The 19,595-nt window shown below is 43.8% G+C and overlaps 2 protein-coding genes across 2 annotated transcripts; both read left to right on the plus strand.

The window, feature by feature from the left end:
- Window positions 1-389: 389 nt before the first annotated feature.
- Window positions 390-15,780, plus strand: LOC137544355 (serine/threonine-protein kinase SBK1-like). The gene is made up of 5 exons (XM_068265427.1): window positions 390-561; window positions 1,089-1,291; window positions 2,170-2,679; window positions 14,997-15,053; window positions 15,709-15,780. The coding sequence occupies exons 1-5, from the start codon at window positions 390-392 to the stop codon at window positions 15,778-15,780; spliced, it is 1,014 nt and encodes a 337-aa protein (XP_068121528.1).
- Window positions 15,781-15,793: 13 nt separating this feature from the next.
- On the plus strand, window positions 15,794-18,055 carry LOC137544366 (serine/threonine-protein kinase SBK1-like). The gene is made up of 3 exons (XM_068265434.1): window positions 15,794-15,881; window positions 16,426-16,628; window positions 17,516-18,055. The coding sequence occupies exons 1-3, from the start codon at window positions 15,794-15,796 to the stop codon at window positions 18,053-18,055; spliced, it is 831 nt and encodes a 276-aa protein (XP_068121535.1).
- Window positions 18,056-19,595: the final 1,540 nt, after the last annotated feature.

Here is a 19,595-nt window from a genome sequence, read left to right on the forward strand (position 1 = left end):
GGTATTTTTTTTATTCATTATTTGATCATATACTGTATATGCTGCTGTTTGAATTTATCTGTAGCCCTGTTTAATGGTTGCCTATCTGCTTTTATTTCTTTATTTGGTTTTGTCTGCCACTCTTGATTTGGTTTTGGATGTGCAAGTTTTTTTTCTGAGACTTCACTCCTGCTTGCTAACTCCTCGTTGGTTTATCACTAAATTCTGCAACAAGGATAAATCTTGCACCACTTAATTTATCATAAAAATAAGCCTTCTCATTGGATAGCTATACTTCCTGCAGACCCCATATGAGGCGGCAGTTCCGCGAGGTAGAGGTTTTTTGGTGTAAGTTAAAGAACCCTTTGCCAATACCATCTTTCCAATCTCTAGTGTGTTGTCTTTGCAGCATGGCTGGCATCCAGGAGGTCAAAAAGAGCACAGCATCACACCTCCTTCAACTCATCTCTCAGGTATCTGAGAAACTGCCGACAATGGAGATGGCAGAGTGCTTTGACCCCATCAAAGAACTTGGAACCGGGTCCTATGGGAAGGTTCTCTTGGCCAAGCACCGCCATTCAGGTAAATAGGATTTTCTACTTTAATTAAACTTGATGGCTGCCTGTTTAGTAAAGTTTATTTCTGAATACTCCATACTCCAGGAACACATATGCAAATCATACTTTTATTTTACACATTACTCTCCATATTAGTATCCATGTTGCCAATGTATCCCTATAATTAGACACTGAGTTATACGGGTCTTGAGGCTAGGCAGATGCAATTTTTATTTACCGATTATGTGTAAGTAGCCCCAGAGTCTGTATTTAACGGGATGATATGGAAACTCTTATTAGTATGCATTAATTTATTTAAAGTCTTAGAGCTAAAATATTACAAGCAGTAAAGTAGGAATTTTGGTAAATTTGGTCAGGCCTCCATACTTGTCTTACAGCAGATTAACTTTAGATAATAGCCAGGCAGTGGTTTAAAATGGTTAACTTCTTAGACGTGGTAAAGAAATTTGAAATACTGTAAATACTTTGCATCTTAAACCCATTTCTCTAAGTTTATAAAATTATACATTCATCTATTCTTCCATTTAAAAGGTGAAATGGCTGCTGTAAAATTTCTGAGAAAGGAGAAGACTCTAAGGGACAACTTCCTGGTGGAGTACGGCATCTCCCTCAGCCTAAGCCACCATCCACACATTATCACAACATACGACGTAGCGTTTCAAACCAGCAATGAGTATGTGTTTGCCCAGGAAGTGGCACAAGCTGGGACTATGCTGTCCATGGTAAAGCCCAAGGTGAGTGTGCATACAATTTTGAATAGGTCCTCCAAAAATGTATATTTATAGTGTTAAAACCTTTACCGTTAAATCAATTAACTTTTCTTCTAAGTTTTTTTCTCTCTGGCAAAGTTTTAAATTCTACTTATACAATTACTTTCGTAGCACCAAACAATTGAAAAAGTAATCTCTGACAACTCTAAGTACTTTTGCTGATAAACTGAAAAGAAAAGGAACCTACATCGGGGACAAGTTCTGACCAGCCTTTCTGTGACTCAGAACTTGATTAAATATAGTAGTTGTGCCGTGGAACCTGAATTATCTCCCTATTCCCAGAGTGGGCTTGTCTATAGGATGCTTAATATCATTACTGCAATATCACTATAAATTGTCAATATAATAACACTGAACTTCTGTCATTATAGTAAATTGCTTTGTGGAGCAGAACCTAAAGGTTCAAGTACACTTAATTATAGGTCTGCTTTAATTTAAAAGAATGCATGAGGTGAACTCTGCATATAAAGCTTTACTTACCTGAGGCTTCTTCCAGCCCCTAGTGTCCCTCGCCACAGTTCTGCTGTGGTTCACTCTTCTGATGTTCCCTCTGTAATGACTGCTGACCCGGTGGATTCTGTGAATGCACGGAAGAGCATAGGTGCTGTTGCGAATGCATAAATGATCATTACAGAGAGGGCAGCAGAAGACTGAAGCACAGCAGGTCTGCTTTAAGGGGCCCACACATCTAGGGGCTGGAAGACGACTCAGGTAAGGAAAGCTTTAGGTGCGGATTTCACATCATATGCCCTATTTAAAAATTACGGAAAGGTTAATAAACTGATAAAATGTTTAATTTCGTTATGAGCTCTTATTGATCATTCTCTCATAATTTCCCACAGGTTGGTATGAATGAAGAACTGCTGAAGCGATGTGTACCTCAGATATGCACCGCTTTGGATTACATGCATAGCCATGGGCTGATCCACCACGATGTCAAGTTGGACAACATTTTACTGATGGATCCAGAGTGTCATCTGGTTAAATTATCAGATTTTGGTCTCACAAGGCTGCAAGGAACATTCACCCCTGCGATGTCCTGGTACATCCCCTACATGGCTCCAGAGCTATGTAGTCTGGGTAAGGGAGAAAACCTTCTGCTGCACTACAGTCTGGATGTGTGGGCATTTGGTGTCCTGCTGTACATTGCCCTCATAGGTTCCTTCCCTTGGCAATCCGCTCTGCATGAAGATGACAAGTACAGGGACTTTGCTAGTTGGCAAGGGAATAAAGACCTCACTGCAGCACCAGGAAACTGGGAGAACATCTCACTTACAGCCAGAGAGATGTTCTGGAGCATGTTGGCCCTCGATGCCAATGAGAGGTGCTCAGCCATGGACTGTGTGCAATATGTATGTTTGCCATGGAAAGGAGGCACATAAGTTCCTACAAGTGTATGGACTGGATGTGACGTTAAAGCCTAATGACCTGTTCTGTGAATATGTAAGTGAAATCCTTTGTACAATTTTCTTAATTTGGCTAAACATTTTTTTTAGCGCTGTATTTCAGTGGCCACCATTTAAAAAAATGTATTTAGATACCCCATTATGTAGAGTAAATTAAGTGCACTTATAGTAGACGATAAGGTCACTCATGGCTGCACAGGAGCTGAGATCGCACACTGTGGTTAGCACACGCTGTTGATCAGGGAGCGAGGAGGAGATAGAGGACTGGGAGCGTGCCAGCTGGATCAGGTGAGGGCTTCTGCTGCTGTTAGTGTAGTGTAGCTGGTGGACTGGGAGCGTGCCAGCTGGATCAGGTGAGAGCTTCTGCTTCTGTTAGTGTAGTGTAGCTGGTGGACTGGGAGTGTGCCAGCTGGACCAGGTGAGAACCTCTGCTTCTGTTAGTGTAGTGTAGCTGGTGGAATGGGAGCGTGCCAGCTGGATCAGGTGAGAGCTTCTGCTTCTGTTAGTGTAGTGTAGCTGGTGGATTGGGAGCATGCCAGCTGGATCAGGTGAGAGCTTCTGCTTCTGTTAGTGAAGTGTAGCTGATGGACTGGGAGTGTGCCAGCTGGATCAGGTGAGAGTTTCTGCTGCTGTTAGTGTAGTGTAGCTGGTGGTGGGGCAGCAGGGGGCCAGTATAGATGGGCAGTGTAGCTTAGAAACAGCTTGTGGGGAGAAGGTCCACAAAACACACCGACACCATGGACACATTAGGTTTAGTATATTTAGTATGTTTTTTTTTTCCTGATTCTTGTCCTCTAAACCAGTGTTCCCCAACCCTGTCCTCAAGGCCCACCAACAGTGCATGTTTTGTGGAAATCCACAGAAGTAGTTGATCAGCTCTGCTGAGATGCTAATTACACCACCTGTGAATGTTTGTGGTTTTCTGGAAAACATGTTCTGCTGGAGGGCCTTGAGGACAGGGTTGGGGAACTGTGCTCTAAACCTTTGTGCATCTTACGGGTAGGAGTGTTTTATAGTCTAAAACTACTGTAATTCATCTACCTTTTTACCACATATTAACCCATTTTATTCAATTGCATTTTTTAATATATACGAAGTGTTATTTTATTAGGTAAATTATTTTTCAAATAAAGTAGAAATAGGTGCACACTGTTTATTTGGGCTAAATTACTGCATCATGTAGTTCAGCCACAAGAGCCTGTCACATGACCACTGTGTTGCAGGATGATGGAAGGCAATATGAAAGCTTCACCTCTAGATAAGCTCCGATTGGCTGTTTGCTAAAGTTCTGAAACTCACTTTTAATATCCTCCAGGCACAAGGACCTGCCTGGTAGCCCATTATTCTATAAAATGGCCATCTTAACTGTATTACACAAAGGAGGGAGAGAAGGTATATCTTTTTGTATAAAATATGTTGAGCTAGAGCTTGTGAAATGAACACATTCTAAACCTCTTATTTTATAGGATTGATCAATGAGCCATGTGTTTTATTTGGAATGTCATCAGATATGTACTGCCCATAGTATGGTAATCATTATGACCCTAACATTTTTCCTTATCTTTGAATTTCTAGCCATGCCTGCCTGGATCGAATACATAATGAGCAAGGCCCCACCCTGTGCATAAGGTTGTAACTTGTGGAGTTATCGGCAGTTACTCCTCCAATGCATAGGGTGGTGCTCTTGTAAGTCAACGGTGTGTTTCTTGAAGTCTCCAACTATTAGATGGCCCTGAGAACATCCTCTGTAACAGGTAACTGTACTAAATGGTGACTGTACACTAAAACAGTTTTTCACCCTAAAATGCCAGGGCAGTATAGGAACCCCACAAGTGACCCCATTTTAGAAAGAAGACACCCCAAGGTATTCCGTTAGGGGTATGGTGAGTTCATAGAAGATTTTATTTTTTGTCACAAGTTAGTGAAAAATGACACTTTGTAAAAAAAAAAAAACAATAAAAATCCAATTTCCGCTAACTTTTGACAAAAAATAAAATCTTCTATGAACTCATCATACACCTAACAGAATACCTTGGGGTGTCTTCTTTCTAAAATGGGGTCAGTTGTGGGGTTCCTATACTGCCCTGGCATTTTACGGGCCCAAAACTGTGAGTGGTCTGGAAACCAAATTTCTCAAAATGACTGTTCAGGGGTATAAGCATCTGCAAATTTTGATGACAGGTGGTCTATGAGGGGGCAAATTTTGTGGAACCGGTCATAAACAGGGTGGCCTCTTAGATGACAGGATGTTTGGGGCCTGATCTGATGGATAGGAGTGCTAGGGGGGTGACAGGAGGTGATTGATGGGTGTCTCAGGGGGCGGTTAGAGGGGAAAATAGATGCAATCAATGCACTGGGGAGGTGATCGGAAGGGGGTCTGAGGGGGATCTGAGGGTTTGGCCGAGTGATCAGGAGCCCACACGGGGCAAATTAGGGCCTGATCTGATGGGTAGGTGTGCTAGGGGGTGACAGGAGGTGATTGATGGGTGTCTCAAGGTGTGATTAGAGGGGGGAAATAGATGCAAGCAATGCACTAGCGAGGTGATCAGGGCTGGGGTCTGAGGGCGTTGTGAGGTGTGGGCGGGTGATTGAGTGCCCGCAAGGGGCAGATTAGGGTCTAATCTGATGAGTAACAGTGACAGGTGGTGATAGGGGGTGATTGATGGGTAATTAGTGGGTGTTTAGAGGAGAGAAGAGATGTAAACACTGCACTTGGGAGGTGATCTGATGTCGGATCTGCGGGCGATCTATTGGTGTGGGTGGGTGATCAGATTGCCCGCAAGGGGCAGGTTAGGGGCTGATTGATGGGTGGCAGTGACAGGGGGTGATTGATGGGTGGCAGTGACAGGGGGGTGATTGATAGGTGATTGACAGGTGATCAGTGGGTTATTACAGGGAATAACAGATGTAAATATTGCACTGGCGAATTGATAAGGGGGGGTCTGAGGGCAATCTGAGCGTGTGGGCGGGTGATTGGGTGCCCGCAAGGGGCAGATTAGGGTCTAATCTGATGGGTAACAGTGACAGGTGGTGATAGGGGGTGATTGATGGGTAATTAGTGGGTGTTTAGAGGAGAGAAGAGATGTAAACACTGCACTTGGGAGGTGATCGGATGTCGGATCTGCGGGCGATCTATTGGTGTGGGTGATCAGATTGCCCGCAAGGGGCAGGTTGGGGGCTGATTGATGGGTAGCAGTGACAGGGGGTGATTGACGGGTGATCAGGGGGGATAGATGCATACAGTACACAGGGGGGGGGGGGGGGTCTGGGGAGAATCTGAGGGGTGGGGGGGGTGATCAGGAGGGAGTAGGGGGCAGATTAGGGACTAAAAAAAAAATAGCGTTGACAGATAGTGACAGGGAGTGATTGGGTGATTAGGGGGGTGACTGGGTGCAAACAGTGGTCTGGGGGGTGGGCAGGGGGGGGGGGGGTCTGAGGGGTGCTGTGGGCGATCAGGGGGCAGGGGGGGGGAAATCAGTGTGCTTGGGTGCAGACTAGGGTGGCTGCAGCCTGCCCTGGTGGTCCCTCGGACACTGGGACCACCAGGGCAGGAGGCAGCCAGTATAATAGGCTTTGTATACAATACAAAGCCTATTATACATACGTGCAGCGGCGATCCGGGTGCTAGTAACCCGCCGGCGCTTCCGAACGGCCGGCGGGTTACAGCGAACGGTGGGCGGAGCCAGTCCCCAGCGGCTGATCGCGTCACGAATGACGTGATCGCCGCATAGCCACTCCCGCAGCCGCCCCCGCCGATGGGCGTATTGCGGTCGTTTGGGCCTGGACTTTGCCGCCGCCCATCGGCTGGGGGCGGTCCTTAAGTGGTTAAACTTGGTAAATTTATTTTGCTGCAGTACACTACACTACATAGCGAGTTCTGTAAAATTAGCAGTTTACAAACCTCACTGGGAAAGTAGGGCAGATGTGACACAGGGAAGCACATAATAGGTACAGGGGACAAGGATGGCAAAGTGATCAGAGTTAAAGAGACACTGAAGCGAAAAAAAATTATGATATTATGATTTGTATGTGTAGTACAGCTAAAAAATAAAACATTAAGATCAGATACATCAGTCTAATTGTTTCCAGTACAGGAAGAGTTAAGAAACTCCAGTTGTTATCTCTATGCAAAAAAGCAATTAAGCTCTGCGACTTTCAAAGTCGTGGAGAGGGCTGTTATCTGACTTTTATTATCTCAAGTGTTATTGAACTATTTACTTTTTCTCTGCCAGAGGAGAGGTCATTAGTTCACAGACTGCTCTGAAAGAATCATTTTGAATGCTGAGTGTTGTGTAATCTGCACATATTATGGAATGATGCAATGTTAGAAAAAAACACTATATACCTGAAAATAAAAATATGAGAATATTTTCTTTGCTGCTAAACTTCTAGTAATTATTCATAGTACACAACCAATTCATTATATCATATATTTTTTTTTCGCTTCAGTGTCTCTTTAAGCATGGATTCAGTGTTAAGAATGAACCTACAGTCCCGATCTTATGTATTAACCAAGCATGATAGCATGTAAAGATACCATCAGAAAGAAGCGCAAAATTAAATTTATAGGAATACTCTAATATAAAATACGGAGAAAATAGCAGATTGCAAGTCATTGGAAAGTTTGATCTTAAACTACCTGGAATGTAGTTACTGGCAATATATTATTGATCATGTTTCATATAAAAGTTTTGCTACTTTAAGTTACAAAAGACTTGCAAAAATGTTCTGCACAAATTAGCAAATATCAAAGTGGATATAGACCAAATCATTCCGCAGCGGAACATATTCATTGTTTTAGAAACACCCATAACAATGTTCTGCGGGCCAATGACTGGGGCGTCTCATCCTTGCAATACTAGGAATTGTAGTAATAATATTAATAGTATATTTGTATAGCTCTTTTTACCTGTCAGACTCAGTGCTCGAGCTGCAGCCACTCAGGCCACCCTGAACTCCTTACTGAACAGGTACTGACCCTAGCCAGAATTCAAACCCTCGTCTCCCATGTCAAAGGTGGTGCCCTTAACCAGTACACTATCCAGTGAAAGGACAGTGGCAGACAGTGAATGCTGTGAAAGGAAGGGGATTAGACTGACAAAACACCAACTGGCATATTTACCCCCTAACTGCCAGACCACAGCTTAACTATTTAAAGAGACACTGAAGCGAGAAAAAAAATTATGATCTGATTTGTATGCGTAGTACAGCTAAGAAATAAAACATTAGAAGTACTCTTCCTGTACTGGAAATATTAGACTTATGTCTCATTAAGTCTAATATTTCCAGTACAGGAAGAGTTAAGAGAAACTCCAGTTATCTGTGCAAAACAGCCATTGAGCTCCACGACTTTTAAAGTCGCAAAGAACTCGGTCTTCTGAAGCCTGTTATCTCAACTGTCAATCACACTATTTTCTTTTTCTCTGCCAGAGGACAGGTCAAAAATTCACTGGGCTGCTCTGTAAAAAAAATGTAGTATTCTGAGTAGTGTATAAACTGCAAATATTAGAGAATTATGCCATGTTATAAAAAAAACACCATATAGCTGAAAATAAAAATGAGAATATTTTATTTGCTTCTAATATTCTAGTAATCCGTACTACACAACCAAATTATCATAATTTGTTTTCACTTCAGTGTCTCTTTCAAATGATTTGAAACAGTCTGGGAGTGTTTGTATTAGAGAACCTTAAAGCTATGAAGGGTCAATTAAGTGACAGAGCTGAATTTGTTAGAAAATAACTTCCTAAGTTTTGTATATGATCAGTATTCTTTACTACTCCAATAAAGAGTTGCAAGTAAACACAATCATAAAAGTTTGATGGAGCGCCATTAATCGGCATAATGCTGATCTGCCCACTTGCAGCAGCATTCGTAGATTCCCGGTGGTTAGTAAATAACTAGCAATTTCTAAATCATGAAGTACTGCACTTCTTCCTGCAATTGTGGAGCGACTGAATTTTTTCCCTTATTAGATTAAGTGCAATTACTCCTGCTCAAAAGCAAAAATGCTGCAGGCCTAAGATTTTTCCTAGGAAATAATTTTTTTATCTTCAGTTTAAAATAACTTTTTAGGACTCATGGAATAACGTAAGACAACCTAGGTGAAGTGGTACGGTCAATGTTCTGAGTTTTCTTGCTTGCTGGTGCCTTTAATGGCATTTTATTGACAAGATGATAAAATATCACCTCGGAGGAACTTAGGACAAAAAGTGAATTGAATAAGAGTGTTGTCTTTTAGGATTGCTATTGTAATTGAAAGGAAGATTGTGCTGATAAACAAGTATAGCTAAATTTTGCCTTCTTAAAACTGGTGTTTGCGTAGCCACCCTGGCGTTCTATTTCCCCAGGATTTCCGTGCAAAAAGTGGCTCAAGTAATTTTCAATAATTTTCAACCTTTTTTTTTTTTTGCAATCATTTTTTTTAATATTGAATTCAATACAGGTTATTGTATGGAGTTCAACAAAAAAAAGTTTATTGCGAGATGTTGAGACGCTGTGTGACCCTGGTGTCAACACCGATCGCCGGGGGACATGTCATCGCTGAGGGAGAAGCAAAATCCGCACAGGGACATGGAAGAAGGCACTGGGGAAGCTATCAGAGGTACGCGACGAAGGATCAGCAGGCCAATGGTGAGTATAATACCCAGATGTGTAGCCAGGTGTATAGGGAGCCACATGTAGCCAGATGTCAGGGTAGCCAGGTGTGTAGGCAGATGTATAGGTAGCCAGGTGTGTAGCCAGGTATAGGGTGCCAGGTGTAGTGTAGCCAGTTATGGGGTGCCAGGTGTAGCCAGTTATGGGGTGCCAGGTGTAGTGTAGCCACCTTCCCCCAGGCTGTGGGTGGCCGGTGGGGGTCCCTGACTGTTTGCAGGCTGTGGGTGGCTGGTGGGGACCCTCCTTCTGGGCGGGGGGTGTCCCCGTCCTTTGCGGGCAGTGGGTGGGCTTTCCCTCCCCCTCCCATCCCCCGTGCAAGCCCCCCCTTCCCTCGGTGTGAGTCCTGTTCTACTCACCCAGGCTGTCTCCAGCGGCGCGGCAGAATCCCTTCTTCCTCCATCCCAGAAGTCTCATGCTCTGTGTAATTACCGCTACGAGGCTTGATGACGTCACCGAGCCTCATAGCGGTAACGTCACAGGCCTGGACTTCGGCATTAGAGGAAGAAGGGATTCTGCTGGCGCCGCTGGAGACAGCCTGGGTGAGTAGAACAGGACTCACACCGAGGGAAGGGGTTCAGGGGGAAGGGGAGGGCTTGCACGGGGGATGGGAGGGGGGAGGGAAAGGCCACCCACAGCTCGCAAAGGACGGGGACACCCCCCCACCCAGAAGGGGGGTCCCCGCTGGCCACTGCCAGCATAGAACGGGGACACCCCCCTTCCTGCACAGAGGCAATCCCTGCCGGCCACTACCAGCCCGCATAAGGAATCCCCCCTGCACAGAACGGACACCCGACCGCACACAAAGGGGGAATCCCTGCACGCAGCACATTCTCTGCCCCACCAGCTGCACAGGAATTCCCCAGGGTGGCTGGATGCTTGTTCTGTATGCTGTGGGTTGCACAGATCACTATCCACAGTGTGCAGTCAGGCATCCAGCCATCCTGGGGAATCCCTCTGATGAGGGAAAATTGCAGCGGTCGGTGCAGAGAAACAGGAAATCTCCCTGGCGGGATTGACGAGCTCAGCTCGTCCAAAACACTTTCAGCAAGTTTTTGATGGACGAGCTGAGCTCGTCCAGAACGTTAGGGAGGTTAAAGGGAAGATCTGCGCTGAACATAAAAAAAAAAACTGCACTTACCTTGGGCTTCTTCCAGCTCCTGGCAGTCAATCTGTGCCCTCGCCGCTACTCCTCTCCCGGCATCCAGCGGTGAAGAAGCCAACCTCACCAGGTGGGCTTCCAAGTCGGCTTCTGTGTGCTCCACGGAGGGACCCCCTCCGTGGAGCGCACAGAAGCTAACCTGGTGAGGTCGGCTTCTTCAGCGCAGGACACCGGGAGTGAGAGGAGCTGCGGTGAGGGCACAGATAGACTGCAAGGAGCTGGAAGAAGCCCCAGGTAAGTGCAGTTTTTTTTTTTTTTTTTAGGTTCAGCGCAGACCTTCCCTTTAAGTATTTTCATTAAAATATTTATTAGGGATGTCTGCTGGTATGTGTTCAGGATATCAGCCTTGCTGACCATCATCTGTACAATACTATTTACAGGCTATTGTCATGCACAGTCTGCAGTAGGACTCCCTAGCACAGGTGTGGCCAGACTGACTCCGCCCTCCTGCTGGGCAGTTCCATTGAGATGGCTCAGCATATTCATATGGTAATGTGGGGTGATACCAGAGTAACTGCACAACTCCCATTATGACCACTTCCTGTGTATTGACTGTAAACACCTTATTGTATGAGTGTGAATAGAAAAGTAAGAAATCCCATCCTTTATACTTCAGATAACCTTTACTTAGTTTTCTCCTAGGTGATATTTTATACACAACAAATTGTAATTAAAGCCACCAGCAAGCAAGAAAACACTTATTGTTTTTGACAGTACCTTGTCACCTACTTTTTGGTATTTTTTCCAGTAGCAAAGTGCTGAAAAATTGAATGAAACAGAAGATAAAAACTGATCTCCTAAGAGAAGTGAATAAGGGTCAGCATCTCCTACACATACTCTGCATTGTAAACAATGCATTATCCAGTAAACCATGACAGTATTGCCCAATATTCTATACTAGAAGAGAACAATCCAATTGAACATGTCAGAGCCCAGCATGGTTGCCCTGCCATGTTGCACATCTAATTATTCTGTATACAACATGTACCATGCCAGTGACTATTGTTTTGTAGGTGCAGGGCAGCCATTAGGGGGGGGGGGGGACAATTGACAATGCAGTGGGGGGCCCGCCTACCCCCCCCCCCCCCCCCGAAGTGCTGGAAGGGCCACATGTGCTAGCTTGCAGGCCTGTGGCTCACTAACCAGCACACCATTTTCCAGCACTGAGAGAAGAGTGACATCAGCGCTTGAACATGGGGAGCAGATGAGTGAGCCCACTACAGCGGACTTTCAATAGTCGGTTACCACCTATATCTGGCTACAGGCTACCTATACTGGGCCACCACCTATATCTGGCTACAGGCTACCTATACTGGGCCGCTACCTATACTGGGGCTGGAACCATCACTACCTGGCTACCTATACTGGGCCACCACCTATACCTGGCTACCTATACTGGGGCACCACCTATACCTGGCTACCTATACTGGGGCACCCACAACATGCCATGGCCACACACAGTTTTTGCCGCATCACACGGTGCATGCCGTTTTCTTCAGTGTCGGAGCCATGCACATTTTTCGCCGCAGTGCACTTCGCACACGGACGCGGGGTTGGGGTGGCTAGTGGGCGGGCACAGCAACCAGTGGGTGGGCCCAGGTATGGGGTGGCCCAGGCTTGATGTGTGAGGGGCCCCAAAATTTCTGATGGCGGCTCTGTGTAGGTAAGAACATTTGGAAAAGAATCAGCTCAAGCGAGGAAAAGGGGTGCAAACATTTTTCCGTAACTTTCATGAAAATCACCCTCTTGGAAATTGATAAAGAAAAGGGTTTTTGAGGAAGTTCTCAATTAGCAAAAATGTATCGCTTTTGAACACTCATTACATAATTTTAGTAGATTTGATGGAGGAGAATTTTTTTTTTTTTTTTACTTGAAATTTACTTTTGCAAAACTTCTCCCAGCAGAGGCAACCACACACCAGAAAATGAGTCGGACAGGTATTTTTGAGATAAAAATGTTTGTTTTGAATTACCATTTTGTAATTTTTATAGTACTCACTGGTAATACAACTTAATACAAGGTATCATTTTATGCAAAACATTAGAAATAATTTTATCAAAAAAATTTGTTTTAGATTCCTTATGAATGAGATAGTAAAGGCAAAAGAAAAATCTGTGCCTAAAGTATAATATAAAATCATCTCTAGGAATAAAAACAAAGTAGATTTCTATACATTGTGACCCAGAACCGCTAGGATTTTGTAAGATTAAAACCTTAAAGACCCCTTCCTAAAAAGCTACGCTATAAATAAAAGTTGCCATCTTAAATCAGGAGGTATTTGCAGTTATTCAGCTTTATGTGAGCAAAAGAACTCCATGGCCTCGATTCACAAAGCGGTGATAACCCAGTTATCACGCCTAAAAGACTTTAGGCGTGATGACCTTTTCACCACTGAGTTATCACCGATTTTTCCTGCTCTTCGCGCGAAAAGTCCCATAGGGCTTAATGGGAGCTTCGCGCGAAGCGTCGGGTGTTGCGCGCGCACTTACGCGCGTACGCGCGGCAACTTCGCGCGAGTTTCTTCTTATCATGCCTAAAGTGACTTTAGGCGTGATAAGGGCCTTTTCACCACGGTGCTAACACTTTGCACCGCTTGGTGAATCGAGCCCCATGGATGTTAACATAAGCTGTGCGGCGGGTTCCACTGCTGTGTGGTTACAGTGGCAGTAAGGCATATATTCATGGTACATGGTCACATTGCGCCTCTAATGTGATGCAACTTTTTGGAACCACTACATTGCGAAGAAATCAGTGTGCATAGGGTGGAAAGACCCTGCTTTCAATCTACTACTAAGAATAAACCCATTACTAGAAAGTCTCTTGTTGCATATGCAATCTCAGACTTGACCTCCCTGGTGGTACGCAGTTTCAGAGGCTGCGTCCGCAGGAGGATTTTTTAAATAAAATTTAATTTAAATGCTCTAGCTAGCAGTTCGCTAGCTAACTATGCTTCCCAAGCCCTGCCGCACTTCTCTGCTACCCCCCCCCCCCCGATCGCTGCCGGCAATATTTACCCCTCCGCGATCCCGCGAGAGCCGCAGCTTCACTCGTCACTATGGCGACGATCGGACATGACGTCATGCGCAGTCCCGATCCTCCCCATAGCGAAGCCTGGAGCTGATTGGGAGGCTGAACCATCGCGGAATTCCTGGGGGGTACGTATAACGGGGGCATCGGGGGAGAGCGGAGGGACTTGGAGGGCATGGTTAGATAGCGAAGTGCTAGCTTAACCATATAATACACATTTTATTAAAAAAATAAATCCTCCAGGGGTCATGTGATCCTCTCCGGCGGCTAGCCCGAACATAGGTCGGGCTTACCACCAGGGATGTTAAAAAACCCAGAAATTTCCTGAAGACACAGGATAGTCATTAGCCAAACCTGAAGAGGTTATAGATGATGCCAGACAGCCCCTGCTATAGAAGTATACTTTAACAAGTCATAATAAAACCTCAACTTAAAACATTAATATTCAGCACTACAAGCACTCCTCAGCCTTCTCTGGGTTTCCACTTATATTTTCTGTCCTAAGTTCAAATCTCGACATTACAAATTTCTATTAATACAAACTTGTGTCCTCCGTAAACAGGAGATGACTGGGAAATGCTGTGTTTATTTCATTAACAATGTGGAGAATACTGTATATTTATCTTTAAATACTGAGTGCGTACAATGACAGGCTAGTAGATTGTGTGTTTGTGTATGTATAGATATACTGTATATAGACAGACATAGACCTATAGATATATAAAGGTGTGTGTGTGTGTGTGTGTGTGTGTGTGTGTGTGTGTGTGTGTGTGTGTGTGTGTGTGTGTGTGTGTGTGTGTGTGTGTGTGTGTGTGTGTGTAGAGAGAGAAAGAAATAGATGGATAGAGATAAGGGATCAAGATAGCTAGAGATATAAAGCGATAGAGGCCCATATGCAATTCACTTTTTCTCCTGACTTTTCTCCTGACTTTTCTCCTAGGAGATAATTTTCCTCCAATTTATAATAACTTTTTGCCACTTTGAAATGGGAAAAGTACCAAAAAGTAGGTGAAAAAGTACTATCGACAACATTTTGAGTATTTGTTTGCTAGTGGTTTTAATGGCATTTTACTGACAAGTTTGAAAATGTCACCTAGGAGAAAACTCACATGAAAAAGTTAATTGCATATGAGAGAGAGAGAGAGAGAGAGAGAGAGAGAGAGAGAATTTTCAGGTTATGCTCTCCACCATAAGCAGAGGTAGACTGTAAACAACCCCTATTCATATGTAACTACTGCCTACACCCTTCCTGGAGTCATTGTCCAAACTCCAGTTTGTACCTCTAGTCATATGCAAATTAAGAGCTCCTATGTACCAGCCAATCAGGATCCTCTATGAATGAACAAAAGCTACCTTTCCTGTATATAAACTTCCCATCTAGCCTAGACTTTTAATTGCCTACATTTCTTTCCCCTGTTAGAGACGTGAGGACTTCTACAGGATTACCTACAGACCTTCCCTGAACTTGATATCTAAGGTAAGTAATCTATAACCATGCCCTAGATTGGGCCTTCTTTCTGCTATTCCTATTAGGAAATATATATGTAAAACCAAAAGATGATTTTATATACAACTTTAATAACTTGTTCATAAAGATCTTCACTTTTCCAAAAGTTATTTTGGAATTGTTTTCTTAGTTTAACACTCTGCATATTACAATAAATGTTAGATTTTGTAAACTGTTACTTCTGTCTCAATTTGTCTGGGATCTACACTTTGCATTACTTAAGCAATCTGTATCTTGGTATTTTTTTCATTAATTATTTGATCATATGCTGTATATTCTGCTGTTTGAATTGATCTGTAGCCCTGTTTAATGGTTGCCTATCTGCTTTTATTTCTTTATTTGGTTTTGTCTGCCATTCTTGATTTTGGTTTTGAATGTACAAGTTTTTTTCTGAGACTTCACTCCTGCATGCTAACTCCTCGTTAGTTTCTCACTAAATTCTGCAACAAGGATAAATCTTCACCACTTAATTTATCATAGAAATAAGCCTCCTCATTAGATATCTATACTTCTTGCAGACCCCATATGAGGCAGTTGTTCCGTGAGGTAGAGGTTATTTGGTGTATCAGTTAAAGAACCCTTTGCCAATACTATCTTTCCAATCCCTACTGTATTGTCTTTGCAGCATGGCTGCCATCCAGGAGGTCAGAAAGAGCACAGCATCACACCTCCTTCAACTAATATCTCTGGTATCTGAGAAGCTGCCGACAATGGAGATGGCAGAGTGCTTTGACCCCATCAAAGAACTTGGAACCGGGTCCTATGGGAAGGTTCTCTTGGCCAAGCACCGCCATTCAGGTAAATAGGATTTTCTACTTTAATTAAACTTGATGGCTGCCTGTTTAGTAAAGTTTATTTCTGAATACTCCATACTCCAGGAACACATATGCAAATCATACTTTTATTTTACACATGACTCTACATATTAGTATCCATGTTGCCAACATATCCCTATAATTAGACACTGAGTTATACGGGTCTTGAGGCTAGACAGATGCAGTTTTTATTTACCGATTATGTGTAAGTAGCCCCAGAATGTGCATAAAACATTGTCTGTATTTAACAGGATGATATGGAAACTCTTATTAGTATGCATTAATTCATTCAAAGTCCTAGAGCTAACATATTACAAGCAGTAAAGTAGGAATTTCAGTAAGTTTGGTCAGGCCTCCATACTTGTCTTACAACAGATTAACTAGATAATAGGCAGGCAGTGGTTTAAAATGGTTAACCTCTTAGACGTGGTAAAGAAATTTGAAATACTGTAATTAAATACTTTGTATCTTAAACATATTTCTCTAAGTTAATAAGGAATAATTTTAATCTTTATTCCATTTAACAGGAGAAATGGCTGCAGTAAAATTCCTGAGAAAGGAGAAGACTCTAAGGGACAACTTCCTGGTGGAGTACGGCATCTCCCTCAGCCTAAGCCACCATCCACACATTATCACAACATACGACGTAGCGTTTCAAACCAGCAATGAGTATGTGTTTGCCCAGGAAGTGGCAGCAGCTGGGACTATGCTGTCCATGGTAAAGCCCAAGGTGAGTGTGCATGTAATTATTATGAATAGGTCTTCAAAAAATGTATATTTATAATGTTAAAACCTTTACCGTTAAATCAATTAACTTTTCTTCTAAGTTTTCTCTCTGGCAAAGTTTTAAATTCTACTTATACAATTACTTTCTCAGCACCAAACAATTGAAAAAGTAATTTGACAACTATAAGTATTTTTGCTGATAAACTTAAAAGAAAAGGAACCTACGTCAAGGACAAGGTCTGACCAGCCTTTCTGTGACTTAGAACTTGGTTAAATATAGTATAGCTGTGCTGGTGAACCTTAATTATCTCCCTATTCCCAGAGTGGCCTTGTCTGCAATATCACTATAAATTGTTAATGTAATAACACTGAACGTCTGTATTTATAGTAAATTGCTTTTTAAAGCAGAACCTAAAGGTTCAAGTACACTTTATTATAGGCATGCTTTAATTTAAAAGAATGCATGAGGAGAACTCTGCATATAAAGCTTTATTTACCCAAGGTTTTTTCCAGCCCCTAGATGTGTCCCTCGCTGCAGTTCTGCTGTGGTTCACTCTTCTGCTGTTCCCTCTAACGATTGCTGACCCGGTGGATTCTGTGAATGTGTGGAAGAGCATAGGTGCTGTTGCGAATGCATAAATGATCATTATAGAGGGGGCAGCAGAAGACTGAAGCACAGCAGGTCTGCTTTGAGGGACACACACATCCTAGGGGCTGGAAGACTCAGGTAAGAAACTTTAGATGCAGATTTCCCATTGTGTCCTTTCTAAAACATTACAGAAAGGTTTGGTAACAGTTAACAAGGGCTGCATTTCTATTAATAGTATAAACTAATGTATGTTTAATTTCACTGTGAACTCTTACTGATCATTTGCTCATAATTTTCCACAGGTTGGTATGAACGAAGAACTGCTGAAGCGATGTGTACCTCAGATATGCACCGCTTTGGATTACATGCATAGCCACGGGCTGATCCACCATGATGTCAAGTTGGACAACATTTTACTGATGGATCCGGAGTGTCATCGGGTTAAATTATCTGATTTTGGTCTAACAAGGCTGCAAGGAACATTCACCCCTGCGATGTCCTGGTACATCCCCTACATGGCTCCTGAGCTATGTAGTCTGGGTAAGGGAGAAAGCCTTCTGCTGCACTACAGTCTGGATGTGTGGGCATTTGGTGTCCTGCTATACATTGCCCTCATAGGTTCCTTCCCTTGGCAATCAGCTCTGCATGAAGATGGCAAGTACAGGGACTTTGCTAGTTGGCAAGAGAAGAAAGACCTCACTGCAGCACCAGGAAACTGGGAGAACATCTCACTTACAGCCAGAGAGATGTTCTGGAGCATGTTGGCCCTCGATGCCAATGAGAGATGCTCAGCCATGGACAGTGTGCAATATGTTCATTTGCCATGGAAAGGAGGCATATAAGTTCCTACAAGAAGTGTATGGACTGGATGTGACGTTAATGCCTAATGACCTGCTCTGCGAATATGTAAGTGAAATCCTTTGTACAATTTTCTTAATTTGGCTAAACATTTTTTTTAGCGCTGTATTTAAGTGGCACCATTTAAAAAAATAAATGTATTTAGATACCCCATTATGTAGGGTAAATTAAGTGCACTTATAGTAGACGATAAGGTCACTCATGGCAGTGCACAGGAGCTGAGATTGCACACTGTGGTTAGCACACGCTGTTGATCAGGGAGCGAGGAGGAGATGGAGGACTGGGAGCGTGCCAGCTCGATCAGGTGAGGGCTTCTGCTGCTGTTAGTGTAGTGTAGCTGGTGGACTGGGAGCGTGCCAGCTGGATCAAGTGAGAGCTTCTGCTGCTGTTAGTGTAGTGTAGCTGGTGGACTGGGAGCGTGCCAGCTGGATCAAGTGAGAGCTTCTGCTGCTGCTGTTAGTGTAGTGTAGCTGGTGGACTGGGAGCATGCCAGCTGGACCAGGTGAGGGCTTCGGCTTCTGTTAGTGTAGTGTAGCTGGTGGACTGGGAGCGTGCCAGCTGGATCAGGTGAGAGCTTCTGCTTCTGTTAGTGTAGTGTAGCTGGTGGACTGGGAGTGTGCCAGCTGGACCAGGTGAGAGCTTCTGCTGCTGTTAGTGTAGTGTAGCTGGTGGTGGCAGGGGGCCAGTATAGCTGGGCAGTGTAGCTTAGAAACAGCTTGTGGGGAGAAGGTCCACAAAACGCACCGGCACCATGGACACACTAGGTTTAGTATATTTAGTATGGTTTTTTTTTTCCTGATTCTTGTCCTGTAAACCAGTGTTCCCCAACCCCGTCCTCAAGGCCCACCAACAGTGCATGTTTTGTGGAAATCCACAGAAGTAGTTGATCAGCTCTGCAGAATGTTTGTGGTTTTCTGCAAAACCTGTACTGCTGGTGGGCCTTGAGGACAGGGTTGGGGAACTGTGCTCTAAACCTTTGTGCATCTTACGGCTAGGAGTGTTTTATAGTCTAACACTACTGTAATTCATCTACCTTTTTACCACATATTAACCCATTTTATTCAGTTGTATTTTTTAATATATGCTATTAAGTGTTATTTTATTAGGTACATTATTTTTCAAATAAAGTAGAATTAGGTGCACACTGTTTATTTGGGCTAAATTACTGCATCATGTAGTCCAGCCACATGAGCCTGTCACATGACTAGTGTTGGGCGAACAGTGTTCGCCACTGTTCGGGTTCTGCAGAACATCACCCTGTTCGGGTGATGTTCGAGTTCGGCCGAACACCTGACGGTGCTCGGCCAAACCGTTCGGCCACATGGCCGAACTAAGAGCGCATGGCCGAACGTTCCCCGAACGTTCGGCTAGCGCTGTGATTGGCCGAACGGGTCACGTGGTTCGGGCCCGAACGCGCTCTGATTGGCCGAACGGTCACGTGGTTCGGGTAAATAAATACCCGAACCACGTCATATCTCCGCCATTTGTCTGTGGGTTTAGCTTTGGGTAGGCAGGCAGGGTAGT

The sequence above is a fragment of the Hyperolius riggenbachi genome, chromosome 1, assembly GCF_040937935.1.
Source record: "Hyperolius riggenbachi isolate aHypRig1 chromosome 1, aHypRig1.pri, whole genome shotgun sequence".
NCBI lineage: Eukaryota > Metazoa > Chordata > Amphibia > Anura > Hyperoliidae > Hyperolius > Hyperolius riggenbachi.